This window comes from Chiloscyllium plagiosum, unplaced genomic scaffold (genome assembly GCF_037043375.1).
Source record: "Chiloscyllium plagiosum isolate Xiang-an unplaced genomic scaffold, Cpla_swu_hap1 HiC_scaffold_9, whole genome shotgun sequence".
NCBI classification, from domain to species: domain Eukaryota; kingdom Metazoa; phylum Chordata; class Chondrichthyes; order Orectolobiformes; family Hemiscylliidae; genus Chiloscyllium; species Chiloscyllium plagiosum.
The window spans coordinates 58,509,340-58,531,879 of NW_028270147.1; the positions used below are offsets into that span (position 1 = coordinate 58,509,340).

The window sequence follows — 22,540 nt, forward strand, 5'->3', positions numbered from 1 at the left end:
TGTCCCATTTGGAGTTTTTCATGAATAGCCTAGATGGAAAACAGCTATCTTTGTTGTTTCCAATAGGCCTGTTTCCTTTTACCCATTCCCATGTGTTTCTGGCACAGATTGTCCCTTCATGATTGCAACAGATAGGTTTGTTACACCTGGATTGCATTAAAGTGTAGATCTTGGCATATTGGTGGAACCTATAATAGAAGGTCCTGATGAATCAAACATAGAAAAGATTTCAGTTGTCCATCACAATGACCCATGTTGACATTTAGGATGGATAAATGCATGGGATGTTAGACCCATTGAAATCAGTTAGCTATTTGTGCATAGTCTATATCACAACATGCCAGATTCCTGAGTCATTCTCTTGTAGAATGCATAAAGGATTATTTTGCCATTGCATCAGTATCAGTCTTGGCATTCAGTGCATATTATTTATTCCTCCTGTGGTATATCATTTTGATGAAAAGAAAATCTTCAGCTTTCCGGCAATGTCCACATGATGTGTCAGAATGACTTTCTGCACAGTCTGACTGGGGTCTGCAGGTATCTCTTGGAATTTACTGATGCGTTTTCATACATTGGATGGAATTTTGGAAATGCCTTTGACGTTGTTCCTTGGTTGATTCCTTTTCATATGCCGCTGTGGAACATGGTGTGGCACTTTGGGCTTCCCTGGGCCTTTGGCCTTCCATGACATTTTAGTCCTGTGTCCTTTTATAGTATATAGTTTGCATGTGTCACAAAATGCTATCTATTGGGAGGACATTTTATTGGGTAAGGCAATCCACAAGACCATCCTGTTGATAGTCACAAAATTTGTTGTCGAGTTAAGTACCTGGGGATATTTGATACCTGCAACAGTTGCTTCAAATTAGCATCCTACTTCTAGCAGTGAGTTGATGATGAACATTATTTAAACCAAACTCTTCACAGTACTTAACATACCCAATTTCAAGATTCACAGGGCTTCTCTAGCACAGCCCCAACAGTGAAAGCATTGTTTCAGTACCCAACAGACATCTCCATCACTACTGACTAGAAACTGAACAGGACGAATAGCCAAATACAGCAGCTACAAGGGTAAGATAGAGGCTAGTAATGCTGCATTGAGTAACTCACCTTCTGAATCCCTGAAATCTGTCGACCACCTTCAAGACACAAATCAGAAGCGTAATAGATTACTCCCCACTTATCTAATTTAGTACAGCTCCAACAACACTCAGGAGGCTTGGCACTAACCAGGACAAAGAAGTCTGCTTGACTGGCACTACATTCACAAACATTCACTCCATCCACCACCAATGCTCAGTAGCAGCAGTGTGTACTATTTACAAGATGCACTGTAGAAATCCACCAAAGCCCCTGAGATAGCACCTTTAAAATCCATTAACATCATGCTCTAGAAAGACAAGGACTGCAGACATGTGGGAAGACCACCACTTGCAAGGTCTCCTCTAAGCTACTCACCATCCTGACTTGGAAGTACATAGTCATTGCTTTACTGTCGCTGGATCAAAATTCTGGAATTCTCACTTTAACATCAGTATGGGTCTTCCTGCTGCACAAGGACTGCGGCAGTTCCAGAAGGAAGCTCACCACCACCTTCTCAAGGGCAACCAAGGATGGACATCAAATGCTGACCCAACCGGTGACATGCACATTTCATGAATAAATTAAAAAAAAGTTTATTTTCCTAACTCATTCTTTATCATTACCAGAGTTCAGAGTTGAAGTTACAATTAAACCCAAGATTAAAGTGTTGCAACCGTTAATGAAGCACAGGAACCTCAGTGAAGAGGAAACACTTGTGAGTACTCTCACAATTTCTCTTTCAAGAAAGAACAGGAGGTCATAGCTGACCAGATTTAAACTTATGTTTTACAAGTGCTGGAGGACAGCTCCAAACTGACAAAGTGATCGTAAAACAAAGTACAGAAAGAAACGTACAAAATGTTGTTTTCTCACATTAACAAGGTCTTACCAGATGTTTAATTTCTTTATCTTACTTTTAGAAAGTGGCAGAAAACAAAAAAAAGTCAGCATGTGTGACACGATAAGTTTCTGTTACAACATAAAAAAGCCTACAGCAAAAAAAAACACTACACTGAAACACAGATTTTTATACTGGCTTTATTAAACACACAGTAAAGATAGAAAATAATCACCTTGAGCAAAATAATCCATCTTTACTTTCTGGATTAACAAACAGCTGATAAATAAAGATAGACATACTCCTCAATGCACTGGGAAACAAAGGATTAAGATGCGTGAAATCCTCCAGTATTTTTAGGATGACTGCAAAAATCCTGATATTTTCCAGATTTTAGAAGATGCGTTTAAAGCTTGAGTCAAATTTAGAATACACAGGCTTTAGTTCAAATAATGACAACAGTTAGGTGAAACAATTAAACAATTTGTCAGCAGGTGTCGACATAAAATATATGAAATGTGATTTCACTGAAGCTAACTTAGCTGAAATGCTTATGGTAAAAACAATAACTGCAGATGCTGGAAACCAGATTCTGGATTAGTGGTGCTGGAAGAGCACAGCAGTTCAGGCAGCATCCGAGGAGCAGTAAAATCGACGTTTCGGGCAAAAGCCCTTCATCAGGAATACAGACAGAGAGCCTGAAGGGTGGAAAGATAAGTGAGAGTAGGGTGGGTGTGGGGAGAAAGTAGCATAGAGTACAATAGGTGAGTGGGGGAGGGGATGAAGGTGATAGGTCAGAGGGGGAGGGTGGAGTGGATAGGTGGAAAAGAAGATAGGCAGGTAGGACAAGTCATGGGGACAGTACTGAGCTGGAAGTTTGGAACTGGGGTGAGGTGAGGGAAAGGGAAATGAGGAAACTGTTGAAGTCCACATTGATGCCCTGGGGTTGAAGTGTTCCGAGGCGGAAGATGAAGCGTTCTTCTGGTGGTGAGGGAGCGGCGGTGAAGGAGGCCCAGGACCTCCATGTCCTTGGCAGAGTGGGAGGGGGAGTTGAAATGTTGGGCCACAGGGCGGTGTAGTTGATTGGTGCGGGTGTCCCGGAGATGTTCCCTAAAGCGCTCTGCTAGGAGGCGTCCAGTCTCCCCAATGTAGAGGAGACAGCATCGGGAGCAACGGATACAATAAATGATATCGGTGGATGTGCAGGTTAAACTTTGATAGATGTGGAAGGCTCCTTTAGGGCCTTGGATGGAAGTAAGGGAGGAGGTGTGGGTGCAGGTTTTGCAATTCCTGCGGTGGCAGGGGAAGGTGCCAGGATGGGGAGGGTGGGTTGTAGGGGGGTATGGACCTGACCAGGTAGTCATGGAGGGAACGCTCTTTGCAAAAGACGGAAAGGGGTGGGGAAGGAAATATATCCCTGGTGGTGGGGTCTGTTTGGAGGTGGCGGAAATGTCAGCAGATGATTTGGTTTATGCGAAGGTTGGTAGGGTGGAAGGTGAGCACCAGGGGCGTTCTGTCCTTGTTACGGTTGGGGGGGGGTGGGGTCTGAGGGCGGATTTGCGGGATATGGAAGAGGTGCATTAGAGGGCATCTTTAACCACGTGAAATGCTTATGGAACTGGTCATTTCTACTGCACCAAACAAATCTGTCAAAAAAATCACTTCTCTACAAACAAAAATCAAACTCTTTAGCAGGTCATGTAGCAGAATGGTACATCCCTACCTCTGGCTTGGGTTCAAGTCCCACCTGCTCCAGAGATATGTAATAACACTCTGAAGAGTTTGGTTTAGACATTTTTAATCATCAACTCACTGCCAGAAGTCGGATGCTAATTTGAAGCAATTGTTGCAGGTACTTAAATGTTCCCAGGTAACTAACTCGACAACAAATTTTGTGACCATCAACAGGATGGTCTTGTGGATTGCCTTACCCAACAAAATGTCCCAATGTCTTCCCAATAGACAGCATTTTATGACACATGCAAACTACATACTATAAAAGGACATATGACTAAAATGTCATGGACGTCTAAAGGCCCAGGGAAGCCCAAAGTGCAACACCATGATCCACAGTGGCGTATGAAGATGAACCAACCAAGGAACAATGCCCAAGAGCATTTCCAAAATTCCATCCAATGCATGAAAGCATATCAAATTCCAAGAGATACCTGCAATAACACAGCTTACAGACCCCAGTCAGACTGTGCAGAAAATCATTCTGACACATCATGATTTTCATCTCATCAAAATGATATACCACAGGAGCAATAGATAATATGCACTAAATGCCAAGATTTGGAGGAACCTGTTTGGGAGAGGTTACAACACAGAAATAAATAAGTGAATAGTTTTATGTACAGCCTTCCTGTAAATCTACAATAGTGAGTAGAGTGAGATCTTTATTGATTATATGTTTTATTGAGGTATGTCTCTGAAGTCATAAGTATTAAGTTAGTCTGGAGCAGTGCTTTGTAGTGGAATAAGATGGTGCTTTTTCTGGGTCTATAGATGGGAAGACGCAAAAATGGCCTTTAGTAGAGTGATATGCTCTTCTTCTGGATATAGGAGTTAAGGGAGAGTTTATGTGTTACTGAGGATTATATCTGCAACAAATGCTGTTGGTTGTGAATCCAATTAGTTCGAATGAATCGGTTGGAGAGATGGTTAGAGGCAATGAGGAATTTACAAGAGCAAGGGAATGTGATAGATGGTAGTTATAGGAATGGAGAAAAGCTGCAGATAGTCACATAGATGGATTAACTCCAGGAGAGGTAGGCAGGTAGTGCAGGAGTCTTCTGTGGTTATCCCCAGTTCAAACAAGTATACCGTTTTGGAAAATGTAGGAGCTGATGGATTCTCAGGGAAGTGTAGCATGAACAGCTATGTTTCTGGTATTGATTCAAGGTCTCCTGTAATGAGGGGTATGTCAGGTTCCAAACGATCGACTGTGTTAGGGGATTCTCTAGTCAGGGGCACAGACAGATGTTTCTGTGGCCAGCAGCGAAAAATCAGAATGATGTGTTGCCTCCCTGATGCCAGGATCAAGGAAGTCTCAGAGAGGGTTCAGAATGTTCTTAAAGGGGAGAGGGACCAGCTGGAGGTCACTTTACACATTGGACCAATGACATAGGAAGGGAAAAGGATGAGTTTCTGAAGGGAGAATATAGAAAGTTAGGCAGGAATTTAAAAAGGAGGTCCGTGAGGGTAATAATATCTGGATTACTGAAGGTGCTGCAAGCTAGTGAGGGTAGGAATAGGAGGATAGAGAAGATGAATGTGTGGCTGAGGAGCTGGTATATGGGAGAAGGATTCAAATTTTTGGATCATTGGAATCATTTTTGGATCATTGTACAGTGACCTGTACAAGAAGGACGGATTGCACCAGAATTGGAAGGGATCGGATAGACTGACAGGGAGATTTGCTAGACCTGCTCGGGAGGATTTAAACTAGTAAAGTGGGGTGGGACCCAGGGAGATAGTGAGGAGAGAGATCAATCTGAGACTGGCATAGTTGGGAAAAGAAGCAAGTCAAGCAGTCAGGGCAGGCAGGGACAGAGCAGAGAACAAGGTAGGACTGATAAATTAAACTGCATTTATTTCAACAGAAGAGACCTAACAGGGAAGGGCATGGTTAGGAACTTGGGACTGGGATATCACAGCATTAGAGAAAAGAGGCTCAGGGATGGACAGGACTGGCAGCTTAATGTTCTAGGATACAAATGATACAGGAAGGATAAAAAAGGGAGGCAAGAGAGGAGGGGGAGTGGCGTTTTCTGATAAAGGATAGTGTTACAACTGTACTTAGGGAAGTTATTTGGGTGGAACTGAGAAATAAGAAAGGGATGATCACCTTATTTGGATTGTATTATAGACCCCCTAATAGTCAGCGGGAAATTGAGAAACAAATTTGTAAGGCAATCTCAGTTATCTGTAAGAATAATAGAGTGATTATGGTAGGAGATTTTAACTTTCCAAACATAGACTGGGACTTCCATTAAGGGTTTAAATGGAGAGGAATTTATTAAGGGTGTACAAGAAAATTTTCTGATGTGAATGTACCTGCCACAGAAAGTGCAAAATTTGACCTACTATTGGGAAATAAGGCAGGGCAGGTGACTGAGGTGTCAGTGGGGGAGCACTTTGGGGCCAGCGACCATAATGATGGAAAAGGATGGATCAGATCTAAAAGTTGAAGTTCTAAATTGGAGGAAAGGCTAATTTTGCCATATTAGTCAAGAACTTTCAAAAGCTGATTCGGGGCAGGTGTTGGCAGGTAAAGAGACGGCTGGAAAATGGGAAGAGTTCAGAAATGAGATGACGAGAGTCCAGAGACAGTATATTCCTGTTAGGGTGAAAGGAAAGGCTGGTAGGTGTAGGGAATGTTAGATGACTTAAGAAACTGAGAGTTTGGTGAAGAAAAATAAGGAAGCATATGTCAGGTATAGACAGGATAGATCAAGTGAATCCTTAGAAGAGTATAAAGGCAGTAGGAGTATACTTAAGAAGGAAATCAGGAGGGCAAAAAGGGGACATGAGATAGCTTTGGCAAACAGAGTTAAGGAGAATCCAAAGGGTTTTTCTAAATACATGAAGGACCAAAAGGAGAACTAGGGAGAGAATAGAGCCACTCAAAGATCAGCAAGGTGGCCTTTGTGTGGATCTGCAGGAGATGAGGGAGATACTAACGAGTATTTTGCATCAGTGTTTACTGTGGAGAAGGACATGGAAGATATAGAATGTAAGGAAATAGATGGTGACATCTTGCAAAATGTCCAGATTACAGAGGAGGAAGTGCTGGATGTCTTGAAACGCATAAAGGTGGATAAATCCCTAGGACCTGATTAGATATACCCTAAAACTCTGTGGGAAGCTAGGGAAGTGATTGCTGTGCCCCTTGCTGAGGTATTTGTATCATCAATACTAACAGGTGAGGTGCCGGAAGACTGGAGGTTGGCTAATGTGGTACCACTATTTAAGAAAGGTGTTAAGGACAGGCCAGGGAACTATAGACCAGTGAGCTTGACATCAATGGTGGGCAAGTCTTTGGAGGGAATCTTGAGGGACAGGATGTACATGTATTTGGAAAGGCAAGGACTGATTAGGGATAGTCAACATGGCTTTGTGCATAGGAAATCATGTCTCACAAACTTGATTGAGTTTTCTGAATAAGTAACAAAGAGGATTGATGAGGACAGAGTGGTAAACGTGATCTATATGGACTTTAGTAAGGCGCTCGACAAGGTTCCCCATGTGAGACTGGTTAGCAAGGTTAAATCTCATGGAATACAGGAAGAACTAGCCATTTTGATACAGAACTGGCTCTAAGGTAGAAGACAGAGGGTGGTGGTGGAGGGTTGTTTTTTGGACTGAAGGCCTGTGACTACTGGAATGCCACAAGGATCGGTGCTGGGTTCACTACTTTTAGTAATTTATATAAATGATTTGAATGTGAGCATAAGAGGTATAGTTATTAAGTTTGAAGAAGACAGCAAAATTGGAGGTGTAGTGGACAGTAAAGGAGGTTACCTCAGATTACAACAGGATCTTGATAAGATGGGTTAATGGGCTGAGGAGTGGCAGATGGAGTTTAATTTAGATAACTGTATGGGTGTTGCATTTTGGGAAAGGAAATCTTAGCAGGATTTATACAATTAACGGTAAGGTCCTAGGGAATGTTGCTGAACAAAGACACCTTGGAATGCAGGTTCAAAGCATTTGGTATGCTTTCCTTTATTGGTCAGAGTATTGAGTGTAGGAGTTGGGAGGTCATTTTGCGGCTATACACGATATTAGTTAGGCTGCTTTTGGAATATTGCATGCAATTCTGGTATCCCTCCTATCGAAAGGATGTTATAAAACTTGAAAAGGTTCAGGAAAGATTTACAAGGATGTTGCCAGGGTTGGAAAATTTGAGATATAGGGAGAGGCTGAATAGGCTGGGACTGTCTTCCCTGGAGTGATAGAGGCTGAGGACTGACCTTATAGAGGTTTATAAAATCATGAATGGCACGCTTAGAGTATATTGACAAGGTCTTTTCCCTGGGGTGGGGGAGTCCAGAACTAGACGGCATAGGTTTAGGGTGAGAGGGAAAGATGTAAAAGAGACCTAAGGGGCAACGTTTTCATGCAGAGGGTGGTGCTTGTATAGAATGAGCTGCCAGAGGATGTGGTGGAGGCTGGTACAATTGCAACATTTAAAAGGTATCTGAATAGGTATATGAATAGGAATGGTTTAGAGGAATATGGGCCGGGTGCTGGCAGGTGGGGCTCGATTGGGTTGGGATATCTGGTCTACATGGACAAGTTGGACCGAGGGGTCTGGTTCTGTTCTGTACATCTCTATGACAGATACTGATGCAAGGGCAAAATAATCGTTTATGGATCCTACAAGAGAATCATTCAGGAAACTGGCATGTTGTGATCTAGACTGTGCACAATTAAATAACTGGTTTCAATGGGTCTAACATCCCTTGCATTTGTCCATTCTCAATGTCAACATAAGTCATTGTGATGCTGGAAAAGCACAGCAGGTCAGGCAGCATCCAAGGAGCAGGAGAATCAACCTTTTGGGCCAGAGCCCTTCATTAGGCCTGTCCTGATGAAGGGCTCTGGCTCAAAATGTTGATTCTCCTTCTCCTCGGATACTGCCTGACCTGCTGTGCTTTTCCAACCACACAGTCTTGACTTTGATCTTCAGCATCTGTAGGCCTCACTTTCTCCACAGCTCATTGTGATAGACAACTGAAATCTTTCCTCTGTTAGATTCAGCAGGACCTTCTACTATAGCTCCACCAACATGCCAAGATCTACACTTTATTACAATCCAGGTGGTAATAAACCTGTCTGTTGAAATATCAAAGGTATCAGGCTGCAGCAGCGAGCTTGTTAATAATCTTTATCCAAACAGGTGTGACACAGTGGCAACTTTGAAGGTGATGTGGTTTTACATCTTAAAGATTACCCCCAATGCATTACTGACTCTCCTCATAAATGCAGCATTCAGATTCAGGAAAAAGCTCCAACTCACTTTAAACTCCATAGTACAACAGAACACAAGAAAGTTGAGCATCATAATGGTTGGTGGAACTTCATTACTTGTGCTTTGAAGAAATATGGCATCTGTGTTTAGGCGTAAGGAGATTAAATATTACAAAGAGATGGCACTCAAGATTGATACCCTGGAAGAGTTTGACCTTGTTATTAGATGTCAAACATTTTTCAAGTTTTAATCCAAAAATGGAAATTGCGTCAAGTCCCAAGATCTAACAAATTAAGAAGTATTTAGATGTACACTTGCAATGCCAAGTGTTATGGACCAGGCCAGACCTCTCAACACATTTCAAGAAAGTAGCTCAGACCCTAACTTTGATAGTTGTTTTAAGCAGGTGTGACGCGGATATTCCCGGAGAGAATCAGCTGGTCAAAACCATTTAATTTAAACAAAACAGAATTTGTGTACAAGATTACTGGATGAAACACAAACAACAGAAAACAGAATACCGAATAACCTAACTTCTCTGAAAACCCAACAGATTATCCCAATTTAATGATGCTGTTCCAAATACTTACAACAATCCCCATAAGCAAACCTTGGTGCTAAAGGTAAAATCAAACACAGGTTCTTACAGGAGAGAAGTCAGAGACAGAGTACAAGCCTGGATATGCTTCTGGGTCCAGCAGTCTTTCTTTCCAATACTGCTAAAAACCAAACCAAACCAGAGAAAAGCTGAGCTGGGAGAACAGACACATGCCTTTCATTGGAAGTATTTTTAATTTAAACTTGAAAGCCTCTGTTAGCTATTACCAAATTAGCCCTAAAACCCTACACTCCAAACTTTTCAGAGTTTGTGTCGTTTACGACCTCTCTGAAAAAAAAGCCATGCATTGCATAACCTTGTTAAAGGAACTGCTTCATCACAAGATAGGCGAATTATAAGACGGCAAGCCTATTGTATTTGGTTCATAGGTCATTAAGACTGCTCAGGCAAATTACTCCAACATCCAAAGAGAAGCTTTGTTTTCAGAATAGAACAGTTACGTGTGTATCTATTAGCAAGCACTTCACTGCTCATATCAGCTAAAACCTTTTTGAAATGATATGGGGAAGCCCTCTCACAAATGCACATCCAGAAATTCAATGACTACTTTTGAAAATCTAAGGATACAATGTAGAAGCACAAATCAAATCAGGTACACCAATGGATATTTCCAATGCTTTTAGCCAACTTCTAAAGCCTAAAACAAAATATTATTTTAGATCTACAAGTGGATATTACTGAATCTGCATTAAAAGACAGTCTTCGTATCAGTCTCATTCATTTTGGACTCAGCTATGCAAAGCAGATACAGCAAGTTATGTCAGATGATAACCAGTTACAACAGTTCAATATGATCATCATCACTGGGTGGCCTGAATATGCCTGGCAGATCTGTGAATTAGCCTGTGTGCTCTGGTCATTCAGAGATGAGTTGGAACTCTCTAGGAATGTAATCTTCAAAGATAATTACCTGGTAATTCCACAAGCTCAACCTCAAAACACATTAGATCTGACAAAAAAAAGCTCACACTTTGCTGAAAAGAACAAAAGGATTGGCACATTAATTCATTTACTGGCCCAGCATAAATAAGGACATCAATCAACTTATCAATTTCCACGAAAGCTATCAACTAAAGCAACACAACAATCAAAAGAATCTCTCCTACTACATGAGATTCCTTCTAGTCACGGTGCAAGATTGCCACTGATATCTTCCATGTTGAAGGACACACTTACATTCTGATGTCTGATGATTTCACAAAATTCTCTTTTGTGTAAAAAATCAAGGATACTTCTAGTGCAACAGTTGTTAACATATTAACTGCTATATTCAGCATTCTTCAATAAATTGTATTTGACAATGATTAGATTAGATTAGATTACATTACAGTGTGGAAACATGCCCTTCGGCCCAACAAGTCCACACCGACCCGCCGAAGCGAAACCCATACCCCTACATTTACCCCTTACCTAACACTACGGGCAATTTAGCATGGCCAATTCACCTGACCCTGCACATCTTTGGACTGTGGGAGGAAACCGGAGCACCCGGAGGAAACCCACGCAGACACGGGGAGAATGTGCAAACTCCACACAGTCAGTCGCCTGAGGCGGGAATTGAACCCGGGTCTCAGGCGCTGTGAGGCAGCAGTGCTAACCACTGTGCCACCATGCCGCCCACAATGGTTGGCAGTATACCAGTGCACCCTTTCAAGATGCATTTAGGAAACAGGGTGTTCAACATATTGCGTCCTCTCCTCACTATCCCCAGCCGAATGTTCTCTAACCTTACAATAAAATCCATGAAAGGTAGATGTAAAGTGACTTGCTAAGATAATCATAAAGCTACTCCTCAAGGCAATGGTTTATCCTTATCAACATCTCCCATGTTTGGAAGATAAAGCCAAACAGTTCTTCCCTCCCACACACTTACCACTTAACCACTTATTCAGGGAGAGTGAAACAGGAGGAGTGGTTGAAGAGAGATGACGAGGGACAGACACAGAGGGAGAGGGCTCGAAGGGGATATTCAGATGTGCATGATGCATTATTGGAATGAAGCGAGAAAATGATATAAGCACAACCAATCAGTATGCAGACAGATATCCCAACTTGAACAAGGACAAAAAATAAGAACTTGAACCTTTCTTACAAACACGTGGGTTGTCATGTCCAGCCTATGACATTGTGTCTTTAAGACAGTTACAAGACAGTTGGCCTTCAGTCAGGCTCTCAGAGCAGAGATCTGTGTTGTGTGTTCAGTCTGTTAGTTATGTGTAAATGATGTACAGTAATATCACCAAGCATAGAGACCAGCTGTGATATTACTGCAATGTAAATAGTATTGTTAATAATCTTCAGGACATCTGTCTCAATAAAAATAAATGAGTCTTTGAGGTATATGTTATGTGAGCTAATATATAGGGTAGTGCTCCAACCATATCATATTGGCAGTGACGTTTGATCTAAACAATTTGTAAGTGGTTGATAATCTCTTTAAAAGTGCTGGTGAGGGGCCTTTAACTTTGTAGTTATATGTGGTTGAGAAGCTGTTGGCTGGAACATTGAGCTTCAAGATAGTGTGAGTGAAGTCAATTCACCATTGCATTGTGTTTCTGCTGTGGATACCTTTGCTGACAATTCATTATGTGCAAGCTAACAGCCTCACTAAAAAAGCATTCAGCATGATTCTCTCAAAGATATGCTTACATACAACAAATGCTATTTTTATTTCACATGGACAAAGAATGGATGCTATTCAATTTCATTCTGCTTCAGTATGGCAACATTACAACAATGAGAACAAATGAGAATACACAATAAGCAGCAACCTTAACCTTCCCAGAATCATCTTCTTCTTCCTTTTTCTCTTCAAACTCAAAGGCGACCTGCATCCGTTGTTGTCTTTGTTCTTCCCACAATGTTGGATTGAAGCTATCACTGTCCGAAGGGAATTCTACTGGAAGGACACAAACAAAAACTAAAAATGTTGCTTTGCCATACCACAATAAATATTAAGATAAACTTGTAAAAAAGGTGATTCTTTTCTCCAAACTTTTATTCTTTGCTTACTTCTCGAGACATTACCCAAAATATCCTGGGACAAAGCTAGTCAGGTAACATTCCTCTTGAACATAAAGACTAAGGATGGAATGGTTCATGGGTACTATGTAGTTGCTGGCAAGACAAATGCTAGTTTTTCCAGCAACATAAATAAGGAGTATGAAATGTTTGAATAGAAAGGTCTACCATATTTTCTAGTTGCTGGTGCAGGAGGTTGCTTTGTGCCTCCATTCTCAGTCATAGGTTAGAGTAGAAGAAGAAAATAAATCATGATGAATACTCAATTCAAGAATTATTAGATTCTTTTAAAAAAAAACTTAGTTTGCACTATGCATACCCAAAAGATGATGAGAGAGAGGTCATTTCTCTGGGTTGAATGAAAGAATCAGGCACTTTATACTCTGAATAATAGAAGGGACCAGTATTTTTGCCAAAATGGGGCTGGGAGGCACCAGAGTGATTATAATTCTGACGCCTTAACATTTGATCTGGTCGGACTAATCCTGGAATGCACTAGTAGAAGCAATCGTGACAGTGATTGCTGGGGTCACAAACTGTGAATTGTAATCTTTCTGTTCCTCGGGTTGTGACCATAACGCTTCATCAGATAGTCACTGTGTTTTCTGCATCATCTTAAAAATGTGGAACAAAAATGCATGTTTATTTTGCTAAGGATATTCTTTCCTTTCGAATAAAGTTTCTCCCAAATAATCCTTTTTGTGCTGAAATTGCTAACTCAAATTGGGGTCACACTCTACAGTAGTCACCAGGTGTTGGCATTCAATCAGCTATTATTTTCCATGTTGCAGCCTAAAATTGTCAACATCTATTTTCACAAGGAAATATATTAGCTAGGTTCAATTCTGCCATCACTGGCGTCCATCCATGTGTAATATCCATCAGAAGGCCAGTAGAAAATATTTAGAAACAGGAAAACTAACATTTCTTTAGGTAACTAGTGCTGACAAATTCAAGAATTTGAAGTCAAAGGACTCCAAAGTGTAACATGCAATTGGTTAAAAAACTTGTTTAGAAACAGGCAATAGATAATATATGAGAATGTTGGATTGGAATAAAAGATATATGAATTAAAATCATGTTGAATTCAGCTTTTGATCCTATTATTTCCAATTTACTTGCTCATTGAAATGAATTGTGAGCTTCTTAAATTGCTAACAATCCAAAATAAGAACAGGAAAAACACTCCCAGAAAATCTGATATTTTTGAAATATATACAATCAGTACATACAGCAGTTAGACAATATGAGGCCAAAGCCAGTTACACCATTTTTCTGTTTCAAAGAACAGCCCCCTCAAAGTTTTCATGTGATTTTTGGCCCACTCTGATTCGCTAGAATAGTCCGAATGACCTAAACTACTCATGCCCTGAATTTCTGATATTTTACACACAAGAATATTATAGTTAACTAACCTGGAGGTCACTGTGTCTTCAAGAGAATCAGGAGGAATCGAGCACAACAATACTAATTATCTTCTCTCCTGACCAGCAACCCGCACTGAAAGGGCATGATCACAGCTCACCATAGTATCTCTGAAGGGCAATTGGGAGTGGGCAATAAATGTTGGCCTAATAAATTGTGACTACATCCCATGAATGATTCAAAAGAATGAAGCCTAAAGCAAACTTTAGTTCAGGCCTCAAGTTGGCATGGAATGACGAGCAGATCAATTGCATTATTTTGATGTGAAAGGTTAGGGTTAGAGGACATCCAAAGAGATTTGGAGCCCTTGTATACGGATGTGTAAAATGCAATTTTCAGGTACAAAAAATAATCAAGTGGCTAATGGAATGTTAACTTCCATAACCAGAGGGTTAGAATATAAGGGAGAATGATATTTTGCTACAGCAGCTTAAAGTCTAGATAAATCGCATCTGGAGTATTGTGAACAGTTCAGTGCACACGCACAAAAAACGATTTATTGGCCTTGGAAGGTGTGCTACATAGATTCATCAGAATATTACAAAGGCTTAAGGTTAGATTGAGGAGCAATTACCTAAACTAGGTTTAATGGAATGCAGAAGGTGGAAATAATTACGAGTATAGATAGACAACATTTCCACTGGTCGGAATTCTAGAACAAGGGACATAACCCAAAAAGTAGTGCCAGATTAGTCAGAGGAAAAGTTAGGTAACAGTTTTTCCTCCAATGATTACAGACATATGGAGCTGTCTCTCAGAAAAAAAAATTAGCTACTGCTTCAATTAATAATTTTGAATCTGAGATGGAGTTTTACTTGCAAGACATGATCACGAAATGCCATTTGGATGAGGCTAAGATACAGAACAAGCACATCACATCACATCACAATGATGAAACAGAGTCAAGGGGCCGAACAGCCTATTCTCATTTGTGCTCCTACTTCCATTGGCTTCGTTCCTGTTTTGGGGTCAAATCAAACTTCTTTCTACTTTCTCACAGTGCTCACATTTTTCTTCACACCTAAGGTTTTTATTGCATTAAAGCAAAGGCTAACTATCTTGAATTGAGGCATTAAAGTTACATTCAGTGGCACTAATGAATCCACATAATCCGGAACCTGCACCATCTTCTATTTGAGTTAAAATTTGATTTGGTTGAAACAAGAAGGTGAAACCAGGAGGTTCTGTGAGCGCATACCTTTAACCGTGTCTCATCCACGATACAAAAATTACTTATTTCTCAATTTTGTTTATTTGCTTCTCATGCATTGCCAAAATTAAAAACAATCTGGAAACTCTAATAAAAGTCATTTTGTTAGTTTGTACTTCAAGATATAAAACAGATGCAAAGGAAAAGTAGAAATCTAACACTACAGTGTGTTCTCTTCATATGATGCATTATTTTTCATCATTGGGAATTTAAAAGCTCTGGAAGGAAGGGGGCTAAAAGAAAATCACTTCCTTATTAGAGGACTGCTGTACGACAGATAGGGGCATCCTCATTTCAAACTGTTGATTCAACTCTCGTTAGACTTCAAACCTCTTCCAAATGAGAAGTTTTGAGCTTTTATCTTCAGAAAGACAATGTGCTGGATTTTTCTGAGGTATTGATGGTCTTGCCTGTTGGAAGGAGAGCTGATGAAAGACCCACATTGCCTCTTGGAGGAAATCAGCTAATATTAATATGCCTTTCATAGATTAAGGGCCTAGAGGCGGAAATTGCACCAAGTTGGAGCTTGTGACCCATGAGAAGCTGGCAGCTCTTTTGAACTGCTGTGCCATTGGGGATGCTGTGGCTGCTGCCAGAACGACACCTCAGTTTTTGCATTGTGATTACCCAGGCCAAGGATAACTCATGACAGGAGAGGATTTATAGGATAAAAGTGTTGGGGGTTCAGCAGAAAGTGCAGAGGGTTAGATCCTAAAGACCCCACCCCATCCTTCTGATGCTGATGCCCTTGATCAGGCACTAATGCCTTTGAATGAGGGGATCACATGACCCCCACTGCAGAAGACGACAGTTTTTCCTGTACCGCACATTGTGTATTGTCAGATTTCCTGCCACTGGATCAGTATCAGCAGCAAAAAGGCCCGTAAAGGTCTAAATGGTGGAGGAAGGTGGAGGGCAGCAAGGAGTAATAGGAAGTCTGACTATGAGTGACTTCCTGTCCCTGCTTTAATAGTGGCACAGGTGGGATTGCGGCAGTGTTTCGGTTACTATCTATCCATCTAATTAGATGCCCTTTTTGACTTCAGATATGCCAGAAAGGAGGGCATATTCACAAATTAAAATTCTTTCCATTAGTGATGAAACAAGGAGAGCTCTAAGTCTTTAAAGTATGAATTGCATAGATTATCTGGACGGCATGGTGACACAGTGGTTAGCACTGCTGCCTCACAGTGACAGAGACCTGGATTCAATTCCCCCCTCAGGCAACTGTCTGTGTGGAATTTGCACATTCTCCCTGTGTCTTCGTGGGTTTCCTCCGGGTGCTCCAGTTTCTTCCCACAGTCCAAAAATGTGCAGGTTTGGTGAATTGGCTGTGCTAAATTGCCTGTAGTGTTAGGGGAATGGGTCTGGGTGGGTTTCTCTTTGGAGGGTCAGTGTGGACTTGTTGGGCTGAAGGGCCTGTTTCCACACTGTAATTAATCTAATCTAATCATAATCAGGGTATTTAATTAAAACTGATCACAAAATTAGATTATGTGAATGCACATGTGGCAAGCCTCAGACAATGAAAATTAGAGATTGGCAGAAACATATTTTCTCAAAAAAATCCTTGATATTTTAAATCTAGTCCAAATGAATATGATTTTTACTATTATCAGACACATTAGCTAAGGGATTGTCAGCTTGCACCCTACATATTATAGTCGGTGTGTGCACTGTAGAATGTGGAATTAGTAACAAAGTTCTCTCACCTGAACTGTTAGTAGATTTTAACATGGGGTGACAATGACGCTTCTATATTGGACCCTGATGATGCTTAATTAAGGAGAAGGAAATAAGACAACATATTGACCTATTCTGGAAGTTGAGTGAGGCCAATGTCAGACTTGTTCTTGATAACCAACCTGTAAGCATCCCATCAATACTTACAATCTAAACCAAGATATTAAGAACAGCCATATTCCTGTCCTGGCAACTAATTGACACAATGTTCCCATTACTTTAAATTAGTGCTTTCAGAAGATTGTAGAAAATGAGCTGCAGGGTGGCTGGCTGAATGTCTGGCTAGGAATAGTAGTGAAGGTTGTAGAATCAGTACAGAAGCAAATGAGGAAATGTTTTATGGAATAACAAACAATCCAATCTTGATAGATTATGGAAGTTTAGGGAGTGAAATTGCACATCAGTAAGCATGTAAATCAGGCAAAATTGTATTTGCTGACCATTACAGAACTTAATATTTAGTTATAGTGAAATTAATGGAAGGGCCTGCTGGTTCTCTCTCACCTTAATCCTTAGAATCCCTATAGTGGGGAAATAGGCTATTCAGCCCAGTTAGTCCACACCAACCTTCCGAAGAGCATCCCATCCAGACCCCATTCTCCTACCCCTGTATTTCCCATGGCTAGTACACCTAACCTACACATCCATGAATACTATGGGTAATTTAGCAAGGCCAATCCACACCTAACCTGCACATCTTTGGACAGTAGGAGGAAACCGGAGCACCTGGTGGAAACCCTTGCAGACATGGGGAGATCATGCAAACTCCACACAGACAGTTGCCCAAAGGTGGAATTGAACCCATGTCCCTGGCGCAGTGAGGCACAGTGTTGCCCAAAAATCCAAATCTGTATCGGTAGGATGCCAGCAATCCTAAAAGGATATCTTGTGTTATCTTTGAGACACCATAAAATCTGGGTGAATGCAGGTATAATTGTTTTTAAGTCGCTCATCAATTTCCAGCCACAGATCTAGCCTCCCAGCCTGTTTGCTACCCTGTCTGCTCCATGTATCGTGTTTGGATTGTAATGGAATAGATCAGAGTAAAACAACGTGCTTAGTCATATTGAACAAATTAAGGTTCTTATTTTCAATTAATTTGAGAGTTAGATAAGGTTTCATTTTCTCATTTTAACCTTTTTCAGGAGATTAAATTAGAAGAATCCATAACAGTGATAACTTCATATGTTCTGTTGAGAGGAGTGGATTTGTACTAAGTAATGTAAGTGTATTTATAGATGGTCCCCGAGCAGCTGGTGGGGTATCTAGCACTGTTTATTGAACTATACACATATGTATAGAACAGGGAGACTGCCTCTGACATCGATCCTAGTGATAGTTGCTGCATTCATAACATACCATCCCAACACCAGATTCATCCTGTCCCTGAATGTTTACCTTTCCCCGGCAAAGAAAATTGAATATATTTACATTTTTCTCTCATTATTAAATTGTATCCCACTACCTTCCTCACCAAGTCCCATGTGGCCAAGCTTCAATGCTGACCTGTTCCTGGACCCCTGGAAGGACAGGAAGAACTGGTATTGAGTGGGTGCATTCTTCTTAAGAGTAAAATGAACATTGGTTGTACCTTTTGCTTTGGGAAGTGCCACATAGTGGAATTAGTATGCTGCTTTTGTTAATGGATAAGCCATTTGCCATATTCCCCGAATTTTTGTTTGGATAAATCTGGCTGGGTTCGTTGCCATCTGGCTCACATATAGCATGCCCATTGTATCAATTGTCTGGTAAGAGGTGATTGAGATGGTACCATTCTCAGCAGCTTTATTGGTGTGTCACATGATCAGAGGTGGCAGTCATTTTGTCTTGCAGAATTCTCGGCAAAGGATGAGTGTTTAGGAATAATTCTGTACTAGATGAATTAGTTTTAGCTATAAATAAACTTGTCAATGTCAATGTTTCTGTAATTCTCTCATCTGTCTATTAGTGAACAGGCAGTTTTTCTTCTCTTCATGAACTTTGTGCCTCAAACTCTCCACGGACTAGGTAAGTGCATGCACATCTGAGGCTCAATTCCTTGGCTAACTTGATGTGTTCCCCCAATGTATGGTAAAATAGGGCAAAGTCAGCATGGTTTCATCAAGGGGAGGTCATGCCTGACAAATATGCTAGAATCCTTTGAGGAAGTAATGAGCAGGTTAGACCAAGGAGAGCCAATGGATGTTATCTACATGGACTTCAAGAAGGCCTTTGACAAGGTGCTGCACTGAGTAAGCTAAGGGCTCATGGTGTCAGAGGCAAGGTGCTAGCACAGATAGAAGCTTGGCTGTCTGGCATAAAGCAGAGAGTGAGGATAAAAGTGTTCTACTCAAGATGGCAGGTGGTGATAAGTGGTGTTCCACAAGATTCGGTGTTGGGATCACAACTTTTCATTTTATACATTTTATATGAAGGAACTGAGGGCATTCTGGCTAAGTTTGCAGACAATACAAAGATCAGTGGAGGGACAGGTAGCATTGAGAAGTTGGGAGCCTGCAGAATGATTTGGACAGGTTAGGAGAATGGACAAAGAAGTGGCAGATGGAGTACAATGTGGGAAAGTGTGAGGTCATACACTTTCGTAGGAAGAATAGAAGCATGGACTACTTTCTAAATGGGGAGAAAATTCTGAAGTGCATAGAAACTTGGGAGTTCTAGTGCAGGATTCTCTCAAGGTAAACTTGCAGGTTGAGTCAGTAGTTAGGAAGGCAAATGCAATGATGGCACTTATTTTGAGAGGACTTGAATATAAAAGCAGGGATATTCTTCTGAGGATCTATAAGGCTTTATTCAGACCACATTTGGATGATTGCAGTTTTGGGCTCCATATCTCAGAAAAGAAGTACTGTCCCTGGAGGATGTTCAGAGGAGGTTCACGAGAATGGTCCCAGGAATGAAAAGCTTAACATATGAGGACTCTGGGTTTATACTCAATGGAGTTTGGAAGGATGAGGGTGGGATCTAATTGAAACTTACAGAACACTGAAGGGCCTGGACAGAGTAGATGTTGAGAAGATGGATCCATTGGTAGGACAGATTAGGACCTGAGGGCATAGCCTTACAGTAAAGGGAAGACCTTTTAGAACGGAGATAATGAGAATCTTCTTCAGCCAGAGAGTGGTGAATCTATGGAATTCATTGCCACAGAATGCTGAGGTGGCCAAGTCATTGAGTATATTTAAGTCTGAGATAGATAGGTTCTTGAGTATCAAGGGGATCAAGGGTTAGGGGGAGAAATCAGGAGAATGGGGTTGAGAAACTTATCAGCCATGATTGAATGATGGAGCTGACACGATGGACTGAATGAGCTAATTTCTGCTCCTGTATCTTATGATTTTATAATGTGGGCTGTAGATATTCTCCTCCCTTGTAGTCTTCTGGTTGCTGCAAGGGTCCAACAGAAATTCTCACCTCTTTTTGCAAGCTTCTGGTTTGATACTGGAGCAATATTCCAACAATATAATGTCTTTCAGGTCTTCTGCTGATGCATGGTGCTCTAGACTGAATTTCACATTTGGGAAGTCTTCAATTATATTTGTGCTGTTCTTTGACAGCAGTTTCCTTTGACTCTGGGATCAGAAACTACCATTTTTCCAATTCATTTCTTAGACTCTTGCATAGCCAGGACTTCCTTATTTCAGGAACTACGTGAAATGGATTTGGATGCTGCTGTAGTTGAATGCTCATTGATTGTAAATGCTTGGATAATTTCATAATGCAAGGGGATATTCTCAAGTTCTATGGAAGATCTTGTTGCTGCATCAATTTGTGGCATTGGTCACAATGATTATGTTCATGATCTCTTTGAAGAGGTACAGAGTTTCTTCCATAGGGTGGTTGTCATTATCAATTATGCTTCAGTGGTCATCTTCCTCTTCTATGTACTCAAAACGTAGTGCAAATTCCAAAGTCTCCTGCTTTAGCTGTTTGCTGTGGTTAATGGTGGCCCAGTTTGTTTTTTGTCTACCTGCTCTCTGAAAAGTTTCATACGATCTAGAACCCTGAGTGACTGCAGGTATGGGATGTCATCAATAGTGGCTGTCTCAAAGTGGTAAGGTTTTTTTCCCCTATTGGTGAGTAAAGAAGATGTAAGGCTTCACATATTTCCCTGCTTAACAAAGAGTAAAATTGATTTGGAAGGATATAGCCAGTCAGTGAAATTTCTTGTCCCCTGTGCCAGATTCTCAGTCATGTGGCCTCTGTTCTCAGTGAGGAGTTCTAGGCCATGGATGCAATATGTGGAAGAAATCTTGTCTCAGCCACTGCACAGCAACTGGTAAGACAGAGATGGCTGGTCCTATATTGAGATTAAATTTTATTTTGTGTCCATTGACAAAGACTTCTGCACTCCAGAAAATCTGATACCTGTGCTATGTTAGCATTCTGAATATAAGAACATGCTGACTTGTTCTCTGTCTAGCTTGTATAAGAGGCCTGAGATAACTCAGAAGTGTTGAAATCTTCCAAGCCATTGTGCAGCCTGGTCTGAGCCCACCATCATGATGTAACTATGCATGGCTTTGTATTGGGTGCTGGGCTAAGTTTACTTTCACCTGGTTGCATTTACTTTTGTCAGTCTCATACTCTGGGGCTGTTTGCTGTTATTTATGGCATTCCTGCTTGTTGCTGGTCTCAACATGTATTGTTGTCTGTTCGTTGCCATTGCTGTTGGACCTGTTTGTTCGCTCGGTGTTTGCCATTCCACCCCCACTCCGACTTAGTCTCAACCTGAGACTGACTGTTGTGGCCTGTTTCCTCTGCTACTATTCTTTGTTTTAAATTTTTGTGCCTCCACATTTCATTCCTGTTGTTCCAAGAAATGTTATTTTGATTTTACTAACAGCACCATGTTGGCAACTGTTCATTGAACAGGTAAAAATCCTTCCATGACAGTGAAAGGAATTGCTCCAGCACAATGTCAGATGACCTGATGTCATTTCCTATGATGTCATCAGCCATTGCCTTATGCTAAATTGATCAACCCAAATATGAGAAGGAAAATCTATCTCCACACATTTAGCAAATATTTTTCTCTCTTTTTAACAACATTTCGTATCTAGACTTAGTCTCAAGCCTCAACCAAATCATAGAAAAATCAACACAGAGTATTGACAAGTATGAAGATCAGTAAACCAAAGATCGAAAATACGAACTGTCAGTTTGCGCCTGAGCAAAGGAGTAAAAATTATGGATACAGTGAAAACTTGGGGTCAGTGGTGGCAGAAAATGGAAGTGTGGAAATTAAGCAATGGATTTGTTCTGATTAAAACAATTCAAAAAAAGTGTAGTGAGTGTTATTTGGTAGTAAACGTTTTTTTGAGATGGAAGGGAAGAGCGCACAGGACAGTTTAGAGGCTAGCATTTATTATATGTTGTAAGACAAGTTAGTACTTGACAGGGTTAATTGATAACAACTGAGATAAGGTCCACTCATCAGGATATGAAGGACTGTCCTCGAGAGGAGCTCATGAGTGTTTTTCAGTACCAGTTCTAATTGTTAAGTTGCATGTAGGTAAACAGTACTAAGTACTTATTCTTAAAGTGAGCCAGAGGTCTCACTAGAGATTAACATGTAACTCACATGTAATGTAATTAGCTATTAAGGACAGTGTGATA

The 22,540-nt window shown here is 40.9% G+C and overlaps 1 protein-coding gene across 13 annotated transcripts in view; it reads right to left on the reverse strand.

Moving 5' to 3' along the window:
* Positions 1-22,540, reverse strand: part of lrrc7 (leucine rich repeat containing 7) — a 688,069-nt gene that overhangs the window by 91,893 nt on the left and 573,636 nt on the right. For 10 of the 13 annotated variants that reach the window (XM_087990651.1, XM_087990652.1, XM_087990660.1 and 7 more), the window contains one exon: positions 12,297-12,424. In XM_087990651.1, the coding sequence (XP_087846777.1) occupies positions 12,297-12,424 (128 nt within the window). The remainder of the gene's footprint in view (positions 1-12,296; positions 12,425-22,540) is intronic. The other 3 variants (XM_087990653.1, XM_043699362.2, XM_087990655.1) reach the window with 2 other exon arrangements.